The sequence below is a fragment of the Malus sylvestris genome, chromosome 14 (assembly GCF_916048215.2).
Source record: "Malus sylvestris chromosome 14, drMalSylv7.2, whole genome shotgun sequence".
NCBI classification, from domain to species: domain Eukaryota; kingdom Viridiplantae; phylum Streptophyta; class Magnoliopsida; order Rosales; family Rosaceae; genus Malus; species Malus sylvestris.
In genome coordinates, this window is record NC_062273.1 from 28,313,591 (window position 1) to 28,329,061 (window position 15,471).

The window sequence follows — 15,471 nt, forward strand, 5'->3', positions numbered from 1 at the left end:
AAAGAAATATCAAAATAAGTTGAAATCGGATATTTTTATCCAAGTTGCACACTGTGGGTCTTCAATGTGTTCACAGACATGGATTTGGATCCTCTTCGAGTCAATTGGTCAGGATCCTTCTAATTGGTGCTTGTGGATCGTTGAATTTTTATTCAACGGTTACAATTATTATAACTTTTAGACAGTCTTCTTATTTGTAACCGTTGGATAAAAATTCAACGGTCCATAAACACCGGTCAAAGGATCTGACCAGTTGTCTCTAAGAGGATCCAAATCCCGACATAACTCTAGTCCAATGCCGTACAATAGTACCAAAGTCTGGAATACGTTGCAACAGCCCTGCATGTCTGCCACGTGGAATTGTATTTGTTTGTTTATTTAAATTTCATATTTTAATGGTGCCGTGTTCCCATCTCTGACTGTTTGTTTCTGCATGTGATTTTTGGAGCGTTTACGTCTGTGACTCTGGTGGGGTTACGGATCACATGGATCGTAGGGTCCACTTTCGGAAGTGGACGACAACGTCGGTAATAAGCTCTAGTGGAAGACAACGTCACTGTTTGACCGTGATGATGATTACTATTGTGCTACTAATTCACGTGTTATAATGTATAGTTTGTAAACAAAAACCTGATCTGTGATGCTTCGTGCTTGTTTAGCACATCTTGGAGACTTGGGGTCGTGATATCGGCGGAGAAAAATTTGTACGATATTATGTTATGGAGCAAGAATGTCATTAGAACTGTGTATTCGTTTTAGAATATTATTTGGCTACTAAAAAATGAGTATGAATCCTTACTCAAAACTATAGTATTTGAATCATAAAGCTTTGTACTTATGATCATCTCTATAAAAACTGAATTAAAACTAAGGTCGTTTAGTCAATCAATTATAACAAATACATAGATGGCTTGTAATGCTTTTAAGAATTCCGTTCATTTGTTTTTATACAGTTTTATGACTAAACGACATTAATTTTAATTGATTTTTTGCAAAGACGATCTTTATAAGATGATTGATAATATAAACAGTTCTAATTATAAACACGAAATTTTATAATTAGACACCGATTAATTTTAAGTAGAAACTCCTACATATTCTTTAAATAGCCAAGTATTGTACTTCATTTTACGTAAGTCGTTCCCGTGATTGTCGGCAGCTGCTCTTTCTGGTTGGGGCCTGTGGCTTTTGTTCAGACGAATGGAAATGCATCTAGTTGAAAAACAAAAATCCACTATGCGGAGAACAAAATTTCAACTTAATTAGATTATTTTTATTATCTTTTTTGGGTCAATCATCTTTAGATTATGGTAATCACAACTGATTACCAATGAATTGATTTTTCTTTTCAGAAGTCAGAAGATGGAAAATTATATACTTTTTGCAAGAAAATAACTATTTCTTAATATTATTTTGATGATTAATTAGTGAAATGGAAGATTAAGGAACTAGTTAAAGTGCCCAGATATTTGAAGATATTCGGGCTTAAGACCCACCTGCCTTATGATCATAGTCATCTACAGTTATTGGAGGGTCCCCAGACCTCTGCAGAGAAAAACCCCTAGAAGTTTTATTTGAGTAATATTCTGATTTAATCACAACTAGCTTTCATGCAAGTGCGTTTTGAATCATGGCGTGTTATGCGTGATTTATACGTTTTAAATGTATTTATATGCGTAAATTGACAAAAGAAAAGTCAAATATTTGAAGTAAATGAATAATCTTAAATCAACTATCATTTGTTAAAAAAAAAAAACAATCATTTGACAACTAATTTAATCACATTATTATTCGCATGGGAAATATCTTTTTTATAACCAGCGAATCACATTATTATCTGCATGGAAAATATTTTTTTATAACCGGCATTACATGTCTCTTAAGTTGTTTCGAACATATTTAAAAATAGAGAAAATAATATTTCATGAACATTATTATCTGATTGAATCACATTATTATTGGCATATTGTAAGATATTAATTAAAAAAAAATTGTAATATTTTATCACCGACGCTACGCTCATCTTAAGATGTTTTGAACATAACATTTATGATTTTCTTTATTTTTTATTTTATTTTTCTTTCCCCTTCACATGGGCACCATCAACTTTCACTCATCATTCTATTTTTTTTATTCTTTTCTCCCTCCCTACTTATTATTTATATTATAATATTATATTTTATGATAACCAAATTACCCTTGCATTATTTGATGTATTGCTATAATATTATATTTTATGATGACCGAATTACCAAATTACTCTTGCATTATTTGATATATTGTATAGGGCTGCTTTTGAATTTTTTTGGTTGAGGGATTATTTGGTCCAATTATTTTTGTCAAAGCCGGTGACATCAAAACAGCCTTCCGGCTTTATATATAGATTATGAGATTATAATTCAAAATTTAATTGCTAAAGAGAAGCATAGTGTTATAATCAACTTTGTTACTTCTTACACACTTTTATTAATTTTTGTCCATTGATTTTTTTTCAATTCATTCGATTCGACTACCAAAGATGTCAGAATTAAAAATAAGTACCTATCTTTACCCTATTGAAAGCATAGATCAAACCACGAAGACTTACAAAAGGTGGGTGAGTGTTCCAAAAACTAATGAACTTACTTGGGCCTCTTCCCATAGAGAAGAATTGGTTCACCATCAATGTGATGTTTCAGTCTAATTATCACAAACGTCACATGACGATAAACCTGTTTCATGCAAGATTTTCCCCACCTTCACATGTCATGCCTTTGGTTGAGATGAAAACCCAGAATGTTGGAATGTTTTGAATTTGAAAAGCTTAATTGTATTTGATGAGAAAAATTCAGACTAAATAAATTGCATAGATCCAAATATGTAAAACAAAAAATGGGAAAAATATAAGTTGCTAATTCTCAAGTATGATGTTCTAATCAAATGTATAGCCGCAGCTGCACTTTCAGCGAGAGGATATCGGAACCACTCTGGACTGCATAATCCTATGGGGGCTCTGTATAATTCTTCAGGTAGCGTTTGTGAGTCGGCATCACCACCAGATAACAATGCAAGTAATGATTGTTCCGCCGGAATGAGAAACCTTGGAGTAATATGATTCTCAAGATAACAAATGAAGCAATTTAACCGCATTGTTCCAAGGGTTTGGCAGTATTAACGAATGTTGCGCTTTTGTTGAACCCCTCGAGCAAAAGAATACGCACCGCTTCTACACCATCTTGAAACGTAAAATTCAACTGAAAAGCATTTATAGTAGTTAGAATCACGGATTAATCTATACATAAGCCTCTCTAGAGATTGCATTAGAAACTTTACAAACCTCGTGTTGTTCTTGTTTAGTAAATGGACGAAGAACAAAGTTGACAGGATCCATTTTCCCAGGAGGACGTCCAATGCCTACAGAAATTTCACCAATTGAATGAAATTTTTTTACACATTTAGTTCGTTTTCCCTAATGCGTAATATAGAAAGAAGTATTAGGGAAACACTTTTGGTGGTCTAGGGAAAGTACCGATTCTTAAGCGAGGAAAATCTCGACTCCCTTTAAAGTGATCAATGATACTCCTCATCCTGCAAGAGAAAGCAGATGACAGGAACCAGTCAAGAGTCATTATGCCATTTTAAATATATTTTCCTTTACATACTGAGTTAAATCTAACAGGCAGCCTACTACGATGGCACTGTATATTTACCCATTGTGTCCTCCATGTCCACCTTTTGGCAACATCCGCAGCTTTCCAAAGGGAAGATCTAGATCATCAAATATCTGAAAACGGGAACCAAAAACTTAAAGGCACGGCAAAGAAACAGAACACTCTGACTCGGAGAAGGAAAATGAGGTAAAAAAAGAGAGATAGAATGGTAGTGATTAAGTAAAGGAGAGAAACTGCACCACAAGTACTTGCTTCAATGGAATCTTGTAATACGAAACAATCGATCCAACCTTCAACAAAGGGTCCAATTATCAACCAATTATCACCGAAACATATACAAGTCTCAAGACAAATCCTGAGATAGCTTACTTACAGACTCACCGCTTTTATTCATGTAAGTTTGTGGCTTGGCAAATATAACCGGAACATCGCCAATAAGGCCTGGAAAATATGAAAACAAAGCTCTATGAAGATTATAACTTTCCCTAACAATTGGGGATCTTGGAAACAAAGTAGAGAACTATTCATCCATAAGCGCTGTAAAGCAGCCACAAATTCATAAACAAAATGAGATCGTAAATGGTAGAGACTTAAGAAAAGATACATTCAGAAAAATTATGCAAAAGTGAATACGATCAAACAATTTAGCGAATTTAGTTGCGGCCCCTTGCGGGTTTGGTTAAGTAACTACATGTACAATCAATCAAACGATATTTCACCAGATGCAGATAATCACACAAGTAGAGAAAATTGAATCAACACAACAAAACTTTTCCAAATACAATCTTGTAAATTTGAAATAGATAACCAAATTTAGAGCAAACAAACCTTTTCCAACAAGGGCTTTGAAAGAAACACTGCTCAAAGGTATCCCTTCAGCTTCAGCTATGGCATCTACCATCTCAAAACCCACCTGCAAAACAGCACCACCACCATAAATTGCAAGCTTTTGAATTTCAAAATTTACGAGAAAATTAGCAATTGGGTAATCAAATAATCAAGATTTAACACAAGTATGAGGATCATAGTATTGAACTTTGTGTGTCAATTCCAAAGAGGGCCGTACGGACATTGTGGCGGGTGCTGTTGTACTTCTTCCCGGGGTTTCCGAGTCCGACGATGAGCCACGGCTGCTTGGGCGGCTTCTTGGCTTCGACAGGCGCCGTGTCCGAGCTCACTGGCGCCGCGGATACGGCGGAGGGAGATGGTGATGACGAGATTCGGGACATTATCTGAAGCGACGGAGATCGAAGTAGGGGTTTTGAGAAGCGGAAGCAGCGGTGGCAATTGGGGAAGCGGACGGTGGCGATGGATGATAGGGAAGCAGCAACGTTCATATTTTGTTCTGTTTAATTTGTTATATAAACCTATAATTAGCTGAGGGTTTTGAGAAACAGAGGTATAAACCCTACGGCTAAATTGCGAGGAAGAAGATGATGCGGGGGAGCCTCTCAGCCGCGGCTTTAGATTTTAGAAGTACCTTTTTTTTATCTTTTTTTTAATTATTTTTATTTTTATTAAAAACACCATAAAAATAGTACAATGGATACATTGGATTAAAAAAAAAGAAAAAAAAAAGAAATGGTAACCGGCTCTGTCAAAAGTGTAACTCTTTGTACCTCACGTTTTTTAATTTTTGTGTCAATATTATAAAATATTGTACAAAAAATATGAAGTTATGGAAAGTTCCACTTTAAGATAGTCTCATTCTCTCACAAAAAATAAAAATTTATATACACACCTCGTATTTTATTGACTACACCACATATCTACTTATTATATTAAATTTATCTTAATATACTCTACATACTTTTCAAAACTTATATTCCAATACTACTCTCACACCTACAATCTTTATCAATTAAATTTTTTAGGACTTTGTAGTATTTTTCTATTCAATTTTCAGCACATCTAGTATTTTATCCATTTGAGGGTTTATTTTTCTATCAATTTCGGGGTTTCTATTTACTGATCTTGATTCATGACGTATCTAATCTTCACTGTCGAAGATGTTTGAGTTTTCAAGGGATGGATGGAATTGTATGATTATTCTAAGCTTTTTTCATTTTGCTGTTATAACATAGGGAAGTGTAACATGATTATGGAAATTTTGATGCTTAAGTAAGTTGAAGCACAAGTAAACCAGAATTAGTCTAGCTTGATCCACCTTCAATCGATTTTTATGTCTAAAGAATTATTGTGAAAATATTACTTTTTGTAAAGCTTTTAGCTATTAAAAGTTATTCACTCAACTAATTTGGTTGATCTTTAACAATTGTTACTATCTAATACTGATGCTGCTGCTAGATTGCCCCATGATAAGATAAGTTTCCCTATATAAGTTTTTTTTTACTAAAGGAGTGGGAGAGTGCGGTAAACCTCACAATGGGCTTGTCAGAAAAATATGGTTTAACTTCACCTTTGACAATGATAAAATTTAAGACCTCTCACTTGAGGAATACCCCTAGACTGTAGTACTAAGTGACATATAAGTTTTCTTAATGTTTGGAGTTTTTCTGTTTTAAAATTTTAAGGGGTTTAAAGAGTCATTTTATATAAGGTACATAAGTCATTTAATAATATTTCCACGGTTTTAGTTTGAGTAATGTTAGGTAGACCAATTTTTTAGACCAAATTTACATACCATGTGATGTGTTACCAATAAGAATTAAGCACGCTAATCGATATTTAAGTAATAATTTAATCATCAACAAGACGTCATATAGTTTACAAAATATAATTAAAATAGATGGTCACCCTAGCATTGCTCTTTTAGTTTTATTTTGTGAGTCATCTTTAAATATGGATTAGTTGGGGGATATTTGGAAAAATAACCACAATTTTGACCTCATATAGAATTATAATCAACATTGTAAGTTTATGATAATTATAACCAAAATTTGATATAAAAGTGCTAATATACCCTTACTAGCAGTGCTGCAGCATGCATCGTCAAGCTTTCCTTTCCACAATTCTTGCATCACCAGTGCTGCATAATTCATGTACTATTTGAATTTCTATTCCTGACATACTTGCCAATAATATCGAACACTAATGCATGAATAATCAGAAAATACACTTCTCCATTTCTTCACTGAAATTTGGATCTGCTTTCCCAAATTTTATTATTATTGGGCTATTAATATATTAATTTTACCCTCTTGCTCTTAATAAAATTGTAATCTTTCTGCAATTTCTTACCCGAATAATAATAAAATGTTTGTTTCCCAGGATCTCCATCAAAACATGTGGACGAGGAAGCCTTCATACACAAACCCGAGACCCTGCTACCACTTATTAGCTTACAAGCATGGTTGCAACGGCCAAAAATCCCTCAAAGTCCACCCCGGACAAAAGAATAAGCTTTCGGATTCACAAAACAAAGATACCCAGATGTAGTTTCTGTAATGGGTTCGAGGGTAAACTGCCAATTTAGTCCCTAAATTATCATCTTAGTGAAAATTAGGTCATTAAATTATTTTTTCAAAAAAATTAGTCACTGAATTATAAAAATTTGCCAATTAGATCCCTAATGTTATATTCGAAGCTACTATATTCAATTTTCCGTCAATTTAAGTCACGTTACTTGTATGTAATACACATTGGAGGGTAGATTGATAGTTTTTCATAAAGAAATAGTGTATGGAGTTAACTTTTGAGGAGAAATTGGTAGTTTTTCATAAATAGTATAAGTTAACTTTTGAGGGTAAATTAGACATTAAATTCGTAACCTATATGAAATGTTAAGCACTTATAGACGAGAAAATGATGGTTTTATACTCTAAAGTGTGTCAAGTGACTTAAATTGACGAAAAATTGGATAAAATAGCTTTGAATATAATAGTAGGGATGAAATTAGCAATTTCTAATGAATTTAGGGACTTATTTTACTGAAAAAATAATTCAGGGACTTAATTTTCATTGAGGTGATAGTTCAGGGACTAAATCGGCACTTCACCCTACTTTATATTTGCTTGATTTGCTCTTGGGTTTGGTGTTCGAATCACGTAGTTTTGTATACCTACATACCTCTGTAATGTGCTTAGGAAAATTTAATTTTAAGGATATATTAGTACTTTTACATCATTTTTTGGTTATACTCAAAACGGTGGCTATAATTATATATGGAATCCAAATTTTGGTTACTTTTCCAAATTTCCCATTAGTTGTTTTGCTGAGAAGTTTTATTCTGTGAGCCATCTTAAATATCGGTTAGTTGGAGCCTAATTATTTTATTTTGTTTAGAAGTTTGTATGATTGAACTCAGATGCTAGGGTTTTGCTTCAACATTGGTTTTGTTCACGATTTTTCAATTTAAAATTCGGTGTTTTGGGAGTTTTGTTATTTCATTCTGAATTAGGGGTTTCAAAATAAAACTAGGGTTTAGAAGGTCTTTGAAACCCAATTTCAATCACCCTTGTCTACATCATACTAGGGTTTTCAAAATCAAATTGAATTTGGTGGTTTTGGGGTATCGTTTTCTGGAAGCATCAGTTGGAAATTTTTATTGTATTAGACTGCCATCATGGGGGCAATTTCGTGTTTGGATCCTGTAAAAGCATTGTTTGGTCGATTTTTAGGTTTTTGTAGGAATGAACAGTCATCATCGTTAGAGCTTCCATACGTTCCCTTTGATATAATCAATGAGATTTTGAGCTGGTTGCCGGTGGAGTCTTTACTAAGATTCAAGTGCGTGTGCAAGCGTTTGTTTTTGTTGATTGATCAAGATAACGAGTTTATTGCACAACAAACAGTTCGGGGCAGTTATCCTATGCTGCGGGTTTGGTATTACTGTGCTTTGAAAAAAAATTACTTCTACTATGCTGTGAGAATAAGCTCATTTTTGCTGTTTCACGTTTTTAGTGTTTTTTCACCCAAAATTGTGAAAATAAGTTGTTTTTAAGTGTTTACCAAATACCTTTATGAGCTCAGCTTTTTTTTATACCCATTTTTTATAAAACCACCTCAATACCAAATCAGGAGGAAACTACCTGTCTAGCAGCAGCTCTTTCCGATGAAAATTTCACTTTTGAAGCCATTTGTTATGGCTTGTGTCTAGAGACCAGAGTTGGTCATCCTCAAGTTGCGCGTATCAGAAATCCAGCAACCCGCCAAGTACTTTGCTTGCCTGATGCACATAAGGATACCTACGATTTGTCATTTGACTTGAATTCATCATCTGGTGAGTGTAAAGATGTATGTACTTACATTATCGAAAAACAGAATTACTTTGGCACTGGTGTTGGTTTTGAAGTTCTAACTGTTGGGAAGGATGAACAATGGAGACTTCTGAAAAACTCTAAACAAAATTTACCGGAACAGGGTGATGAGGGGCTGATGCTGGAATTGAGGTTTGTACATCAGTCTGACGAAGCGATTCACGTTGCCGCCGAAATTATACTGGATGAACTTGATTCCTACCTAGAAATTTATTCTCTTGACATGATCATCTAGCAGTTGCCGAGGTAAAGGACAACGTCCTTAGTGTCTTGGTGTTAGAAGACTACAAGCAGCAAATTTGGAGTGAAAACAAGATCATCATTCCCCTGAAATTTTTAAAGGACGATTCGCATTTGGAGGATAAAATTATTCTTTCATGCATTTGGTTTAATAAGATCAGATTTTATAACAGTGAAGGGAAACAATGTTTTTGGTATGATATGGATACGGAGAATACGGATGTTGTTGAATTGTCATGGGATGTTAAATCTTTAGCTTCATGGAAGCCAAACTTAGTGAATATTATAAGGGAATGAAACCAGAAAGAGAAGGGGGTGCACAGTAACTTCAGGCAAGACTGATCAATAGACTAGCTAAATGACTAGATTTTATGTTTAATCTGTGGCGAAGCTCTTCGTACGTAAGACTTTTGCCTCCCTTTTAATGTTTTTTTATATTTATTTTATGCTTTGTATTTGCCAAGACTTTAGATTTATGCATAAGACATATCTAAATTTGGAATGGAAACAGTGAACTAACTTGAGTTGCAACACAAACATCTAACTTCTTACTGTTTTTGATTCGTGAAGATACTAGAAATGATTCAATGTGAGTTAAGCCAATTAGCCAAATATTTTGCATGCCAGTCAGTCTCCTTGCCTTCGAGTTGTTCTCTCCACGTATGTCACGGACCTTAAGATTATATACTGGACTTGTGTAAAAATTTGTATTCCTCTTCCTTTTAGCTAAGAAGATTAATGTACATGTATTAATTGATGCATTTCATGTACCGACGGGAAACATATGTGGTGGAGTTAAGGGCGGGAACTTTCCCGCTTCACTATTTTTGTTCCGATAATAATGAGCTAATGTCGGTTATATCCGACCGTTCTTGTTTATGTCTAATATAAGCGATAACAGTGCCTTGTTATCCGGCACTATTTAAATGTTGTCGGAAATATTTTATCCGACAATAATTGTATAAGACCTCCACCACTCTCCGACACATTAAATTAATTTTGTAGTTGTGGGTGTATTGTATATTAATTTTGATGAACTTTTATAAACTCTGTATTCAATATATTATGGTCTTATCTTATGTGTTAATTTGTAATGGCATCTGAGCATTACTTTAGATTATTCTTACCCCATATATTCCTGGGTAGGGCTGCTGCATATCTATAGCACTCTTTGGATCAATTTACCCTTTACAGAAACAACAGTGCAAAATGGCATAATTTTCTATTGTTAGTGTGGAAGTTCAAAACTGGAACAGGCATTCCAAGGGTGATGTTCATCAGTTCATCTCTTATCAGAAAAAAGATCATTACAGTTAATATACGACAATTATACACACCAAGATAATGTCATCACATTCAAATTTCAAGAGCACTCCGATTTCCCCTTCCAACATAAAAAAAGCCATGAATCCCTTCATTGTTCACCGACAAACATTAATCTTTTTCTTTTGTTGAAATTTTTTTGGGTATACGGGGAAGGCTTTTATTCCTAAATTAATTGAGAAACAAGGGGAGGAAGGAGCTTATAATACCTGGCCCCGAGTACTTTTATCTTCTAAAAGCACATTGTGAATAATATCAGACGACTCTTCGAACCATTCAAAACACAAATAATTAAAGAAAAGATTGAGGGAAAACGACTGTAAATTTCTGATTGAATAACAGTACTTTTCTCTTCGTTTTGGGACATACTAAGGCAGATAACAAATCCAACTCCTCACTAAGTGGTAACTAGGACGATGAATATACCAATTTAAAAGCACTCTTTAGTCCTCAAATCTCAGTGAAAGTAGTAAACATGGACTCTGATAGATCTAAGCAAGGAATTAAATATCGATATTATCGGCGAAATATCGCCGATAATATCGTTTTTTTGACCCGGAGATATTTTTTTTAGTAAAAATAAAATATCTTTAAAATATCGCGATAATATCGCTAATATCGCGATATTAGCGATATTATCGCGATATTCGTCGTCGTCGCCGCCGCCGGGAGGTGAGAAAGGGATCCAGAAACCAGATCGAAGAAGATGGATCCAGAAACCAGATCGAAGAAGAAGGATCCAGAAACCAGATCGAAGAAGAAGGATCCAGATCGAGGGAGAGATGAAGACGGAGAGACCGAGGGAGAGACGGAGACGGAGAGACCGAGGCAGAGATGGAGACGGAGAGACCGAGGGACAGACGGAGACGGAGAGACCGAGGCAGAGACGGAGACGGAGAGACCGAGGCAGAGACAGAGACGTAGAGACGGAGATGGCGATGAGGTGGTGTCACCGTTGATGTGGTGTGGAAGTGAGGGTGTGGGTTGTTCACGGGGAGAAGGAGAGAGTGCAGAGATGCAGAGAGTGCAGAGAGTGCAGAGAGGGCGAAGAGGGAGAATGAGGGTTGTTCACGGGGAGAAGGAGAGAGTGTAGAGAGTGCAGAGAGCGATGAGGAGGTGTCGCCGTTGAAGTGGTGTGGAAGTGAGGGTGTGGCGTGTGGGTTGGTTCACGGGGAGAAGGAGAGAGTGCAGAGAGTGCAGAGAGAGAGCACGGTAGAGATGAGAGAGTGAGGGAAAAGAGAGATCTGAGAGAAAAGAGAGACGGGGACACAAAAGCAAGGTGGGCCCCCTGGGCACACCTATTAAGATCTAAAAATAATTTTAAAAGCAAGATAAACTCAAACTTAGTGAAAATACAATTTAAATTGGGGTGGGTGTAACAATCTACCCCTCTTAAAAGAATTTCGTCTCCGAAATTTAAAATCACTTACTAAACTGAAATACTAGAAAATAGGAAGAAGAATATATGTATAAAGAGAAATCAAGTCCAAATAATTACATCATATTAAAATTTGATTAATTTTTTTTCAGTTACATATATTCTATATGATAAATTTCTATTTTAAATCAAGTCCAAATAATTACATCATATTAAAATTTGATTATTTTTTTTTCAGTTACATATATTCTATATGATAAATTTCTATTTTAAATCAAGTCCAAATAATTACATCATATTAAAATTTGATTATTTTTTTTTCAGTTACATATATTATATATGATAAATTTCTATTTTAAATCAAGTCCAAATAATTACATCATACTAAAATTTGATTAATTTCTTTTCAAGTTTCTACTTTTGAACTACTCACCACGTTCACTCTATGTGATACTAAGTCACTCATGTATCTTACCATACAATGTATAAAGTGTAAAATATTGTACTAATTCATTATATATAAATGATTATGGTGTGTTTAAACTTATTTCATTAATTACTACATATTTTCTACACTTACAATGTTTGCCAGCTCGCTATATAATCAACTTAAATCAGTTAAATCCATCATGCAATGCATTTCCTTCCAATTTTTTGTGATAAACTAATAGATAATTGACTAAATAAACATCCTGCAAAGTTTCAATAAAAATTTCCAAGTTTTTCTTACAATTTCCGTGGTTTCCATGTAATTTTTATCGATATCGATATTATCCCGATATTTCCATCGATATTTCCGTGTTTTCGGACTACCGATATTTCCGATATTACCGATATTTTCTTCCTTGGATCTAAGGCAATTTTTAATTTCTCAGTTGTATTAAATCTATCATTTACACAACATGAACAAAGATTTCACTTTTAATCCGCCTCCCATTTTCTTTTTTTTGCTAATATGTGCTCTCCATTGAAGGTCTCATAACCTTTTTATAATTGTTTTCTCCTGAGTATTTGACATTCATGAAAAATGGAACCTGCCCCAAACACGAACCACTTAAAATATAAACGTGGTTAACACAGCACGCAGATGACAGGGAAACCAAATTTTGTAAACACAGACATGAACAAGACTCATTTTATTCTACGTAATGAAAACAAGACATTTAATTTCCAGGCCAAACAAAAATATGGCAATTTATTTCTTGTTCATTCACAATTTTTTTTAACAGGAAAGAGGAAATAATGATCAAAACAATTGAAGGAAGGATTTCGGACATCATGATGATGATCATCAAATTCAATCTACGACAACCAGCTTCTGGTACAATTCCCCGGAGATGGCCTCTTCCATAATACGTTCCGGGCTGATGTCAATTTCACCGTCTTCATCCAAGAACAATTTCATCAAATTCTTGGAGAAACCACTCAAGAGAGCCACTCCTTTTTGTGATCCAGACACTGGCGTAGAACGCGAGTGTCTCAGATTCCAAAACACAATCTGGGGCACCACATCCCCGTACCCTTTCTCCTCAAACTTCCTTTGTATTACCTCATAATCAGTCTCCCACTTCCCGCTCTCCTCCCTACCACTACCAGTATCCCAACCCCATCCCCCAGGATACCTGCAACTCGAAGCTGAAGCCTCATCGAACTCCATGTCGCTAAACACAAAGATCCTCTTGATCATATGCTCTGGTTTCAAATTCCCATTCACGGCCACTTCCAAAAGTAAATCAAACACTTTCTGGAAATCAGTGTTCGTACCCCATTCCATCCTCCTTATAAACTCGCACTTCGAACTTAGATCATCGCCTTGTATCAAATGTAGCTGAGGGTCATGACTGAAAGTGATGACCTTTCCCTTCCACGGCTCTCCACTCAGTTCGGACAACAACAGTCCTAAAGCAACACACACCTCCATCGGAGTCCCGCACATGCTTCCCGAGACATCACACACAGCCAAACAATTTTTCATCTTGCCTTGTTTCAACATGTCCTCCACCATTCTTTTCCAATGCAGCTCACCCACTTCCCCGCCATCACCATCTTTCAGCGAGGCTATGATCTCATGAGGAAGCAGAGCACCCGCCGCAATCTTAGACTTTCCAGCCTTCACGTCCTCCAAATACTTCTTAAACCTCTCTTCATCGTGCTTCATGAACTTTTCTTTGTAAAGTTTCATGGCCACGGAGGCCACACGATTGTACGGAATAGCTCCCCATTGATTAGCACCCATATACACCTCGGGCAACTGCAACACCTTCCTCAACGGCACCAGCACCTCCTTCCTCAGCCGGTCTCTCACTCTGTACGCGTAATGCGCCTCCTCTACACCTTCATATTCCAGGTAGGATTCTCGCGGAAACACCTTCCTTGCAATCGCTTCACAGAGAAGAGTGGAGCGATCGAAGGAGGAGTCGAGGGAAGGGCACCACTTCGCCGCCAGGGTGATCTTCTTGTACTCATTGGACTTGAAATTTTCGAGATCCGACTTCAAGCACTCCGCAAAGAGATCCGAAACCTGATGGTGCAAGAACCGGTAATCCGGGTCACGCTGGTACCTCGCAACAGCCTTCTTCGCCATGGCGATCTTCTTCTCTTTCCTCGCAGCACTCACCTTTTCTTTTTCCAATTTTACCCTCTCCAATGCCTTCATCATCTTAACCGCTTTAGGCTCACTCTGTCTCCTGCCGTTGATTGCTCCAGAGATTTTAGTACTAGTACGTCGGGTTCTTTTCCGTAACAGTCGCCGGATTGTCGGTCTCCTACGGCCGAGAAATCTTCCTTTTGCAATGGACCACTCCTCCCTTTGCTTCTTCCTGACGTCATGGCCTTCTAGAAGGCGGTATAGAATCTCCGGCATGTCTTTAAAATACCCGAATTCGGCAAAGGAAGCGAGGTTGCAGGCTAGGGTTTTGGGGTGGTTCTTGTGGAGCCAAAATGCCGCCGTGTAGAACCCTTCCTTATCGGACTTTCCGGTGCCGCGGACTCCACGGAGGTTGCATATGAGCTTGAGGGTGGTTAGGGCGTCGTGGGCCCAGGCCAGAGGAAGTTGTTGGTTGATATAGGAGGCGGGGGTGGATGGTACGATTTGGAAGAAGAGATCGAGGCAGGCGTTGCCGGAGGAGAGGAAGGTGCCCGAACCGTTCTCGGTGAAGCCCATGGGCGTTCGGGACCCGCTGGGAGCGGGATTGGGTTGTGCTACTGGGGCGAAGGTGTTGATCTGTGGAGGACCAACAATAGGAATAGCACGTGGAGGAGCCAAAGGAGGAGCCATTGGAGTGAGCTTGTTGTGAAGAGATGTGAAAGGCCCAAATGAAATTAGGGTTTCGTTTGCAGTCTTCTGCTGGATATATTACTTTTTTATAGGCGATTGTTTACTTGTGGGGCACGGATTTTTTTCCCTTTCCCAAAATAATCACTATTGGATAATATTATATAGGTACTAAGGAAAATTATATATACCCTTTTTTTTTTTTTGACCAAATTAAAAGATGATACGTGTTTTTTTATAAGTTAAAAAATAAAAAATAATATAAGGACTATTTTAAAACAATAAAATTGTATTAAAATATCATTAATTGGACCATATCTACAAGTGAGTATGAGAAATTTTTCACTGTGCTTTGGAACATGGGCAGTACACTACAAGTCATTAATA

General features: G+C 36.4%; 2 protein-coding genes across 2 annotated transcripts; both read right to left on the reverse strand.

Annotated features, from left to right (window-relative positions):
• Positions 1-2,786: 2,786 nt before the first annotated feature.
• LOC126598336 (peptidyl-tRNA hydrolase, mitochondrial-like) lies at positions 2,787-5,117 on the reverse strand. Its single transcript, XM_050264692.1, has 8 exons — positions 4,721-5,117; positions 4,479-4,563; positions 4,024-4,091; positions 3,890-3,940; positions 3,690-3,763; positions 3,509-3,567; positions 3,317-3,393; positions 2,787-3,233 (listed from the first exon to the last, which is right to left on the reverse strand). The coding sequence occupies exons 1-8, from the start codon at positions 4,985-4,987 to the stop codon at positions 3,120-3,122; spliced, it is 795 nt and encodes a 264-aa protein (XP_050120649.1). The 5' UTR covers positions 4,988-5,117; the 3' UTR covers positions 2,787-3,119.
• A 7,868-nt stretch (positions 5,118-12,985) lies between these two features.
• Positions 12,986-15,234, reverse strand: LOC126598681 (uncharacterized). Its single transcript, XM_050265039.1, has one exon. It carries the CDS (start codon positions 15,085-15,087, stop codon positions 13,108-13,110), a length of 1,980 nt encoding a protein of 659 aa, XP_050120996.1. The 5' UTR covers positions 15,088-15,234; the 3' UTR covers positions 12,986-13,107.
• Positions 15,235-15,471: the final 237 nt, after the last annotated feature.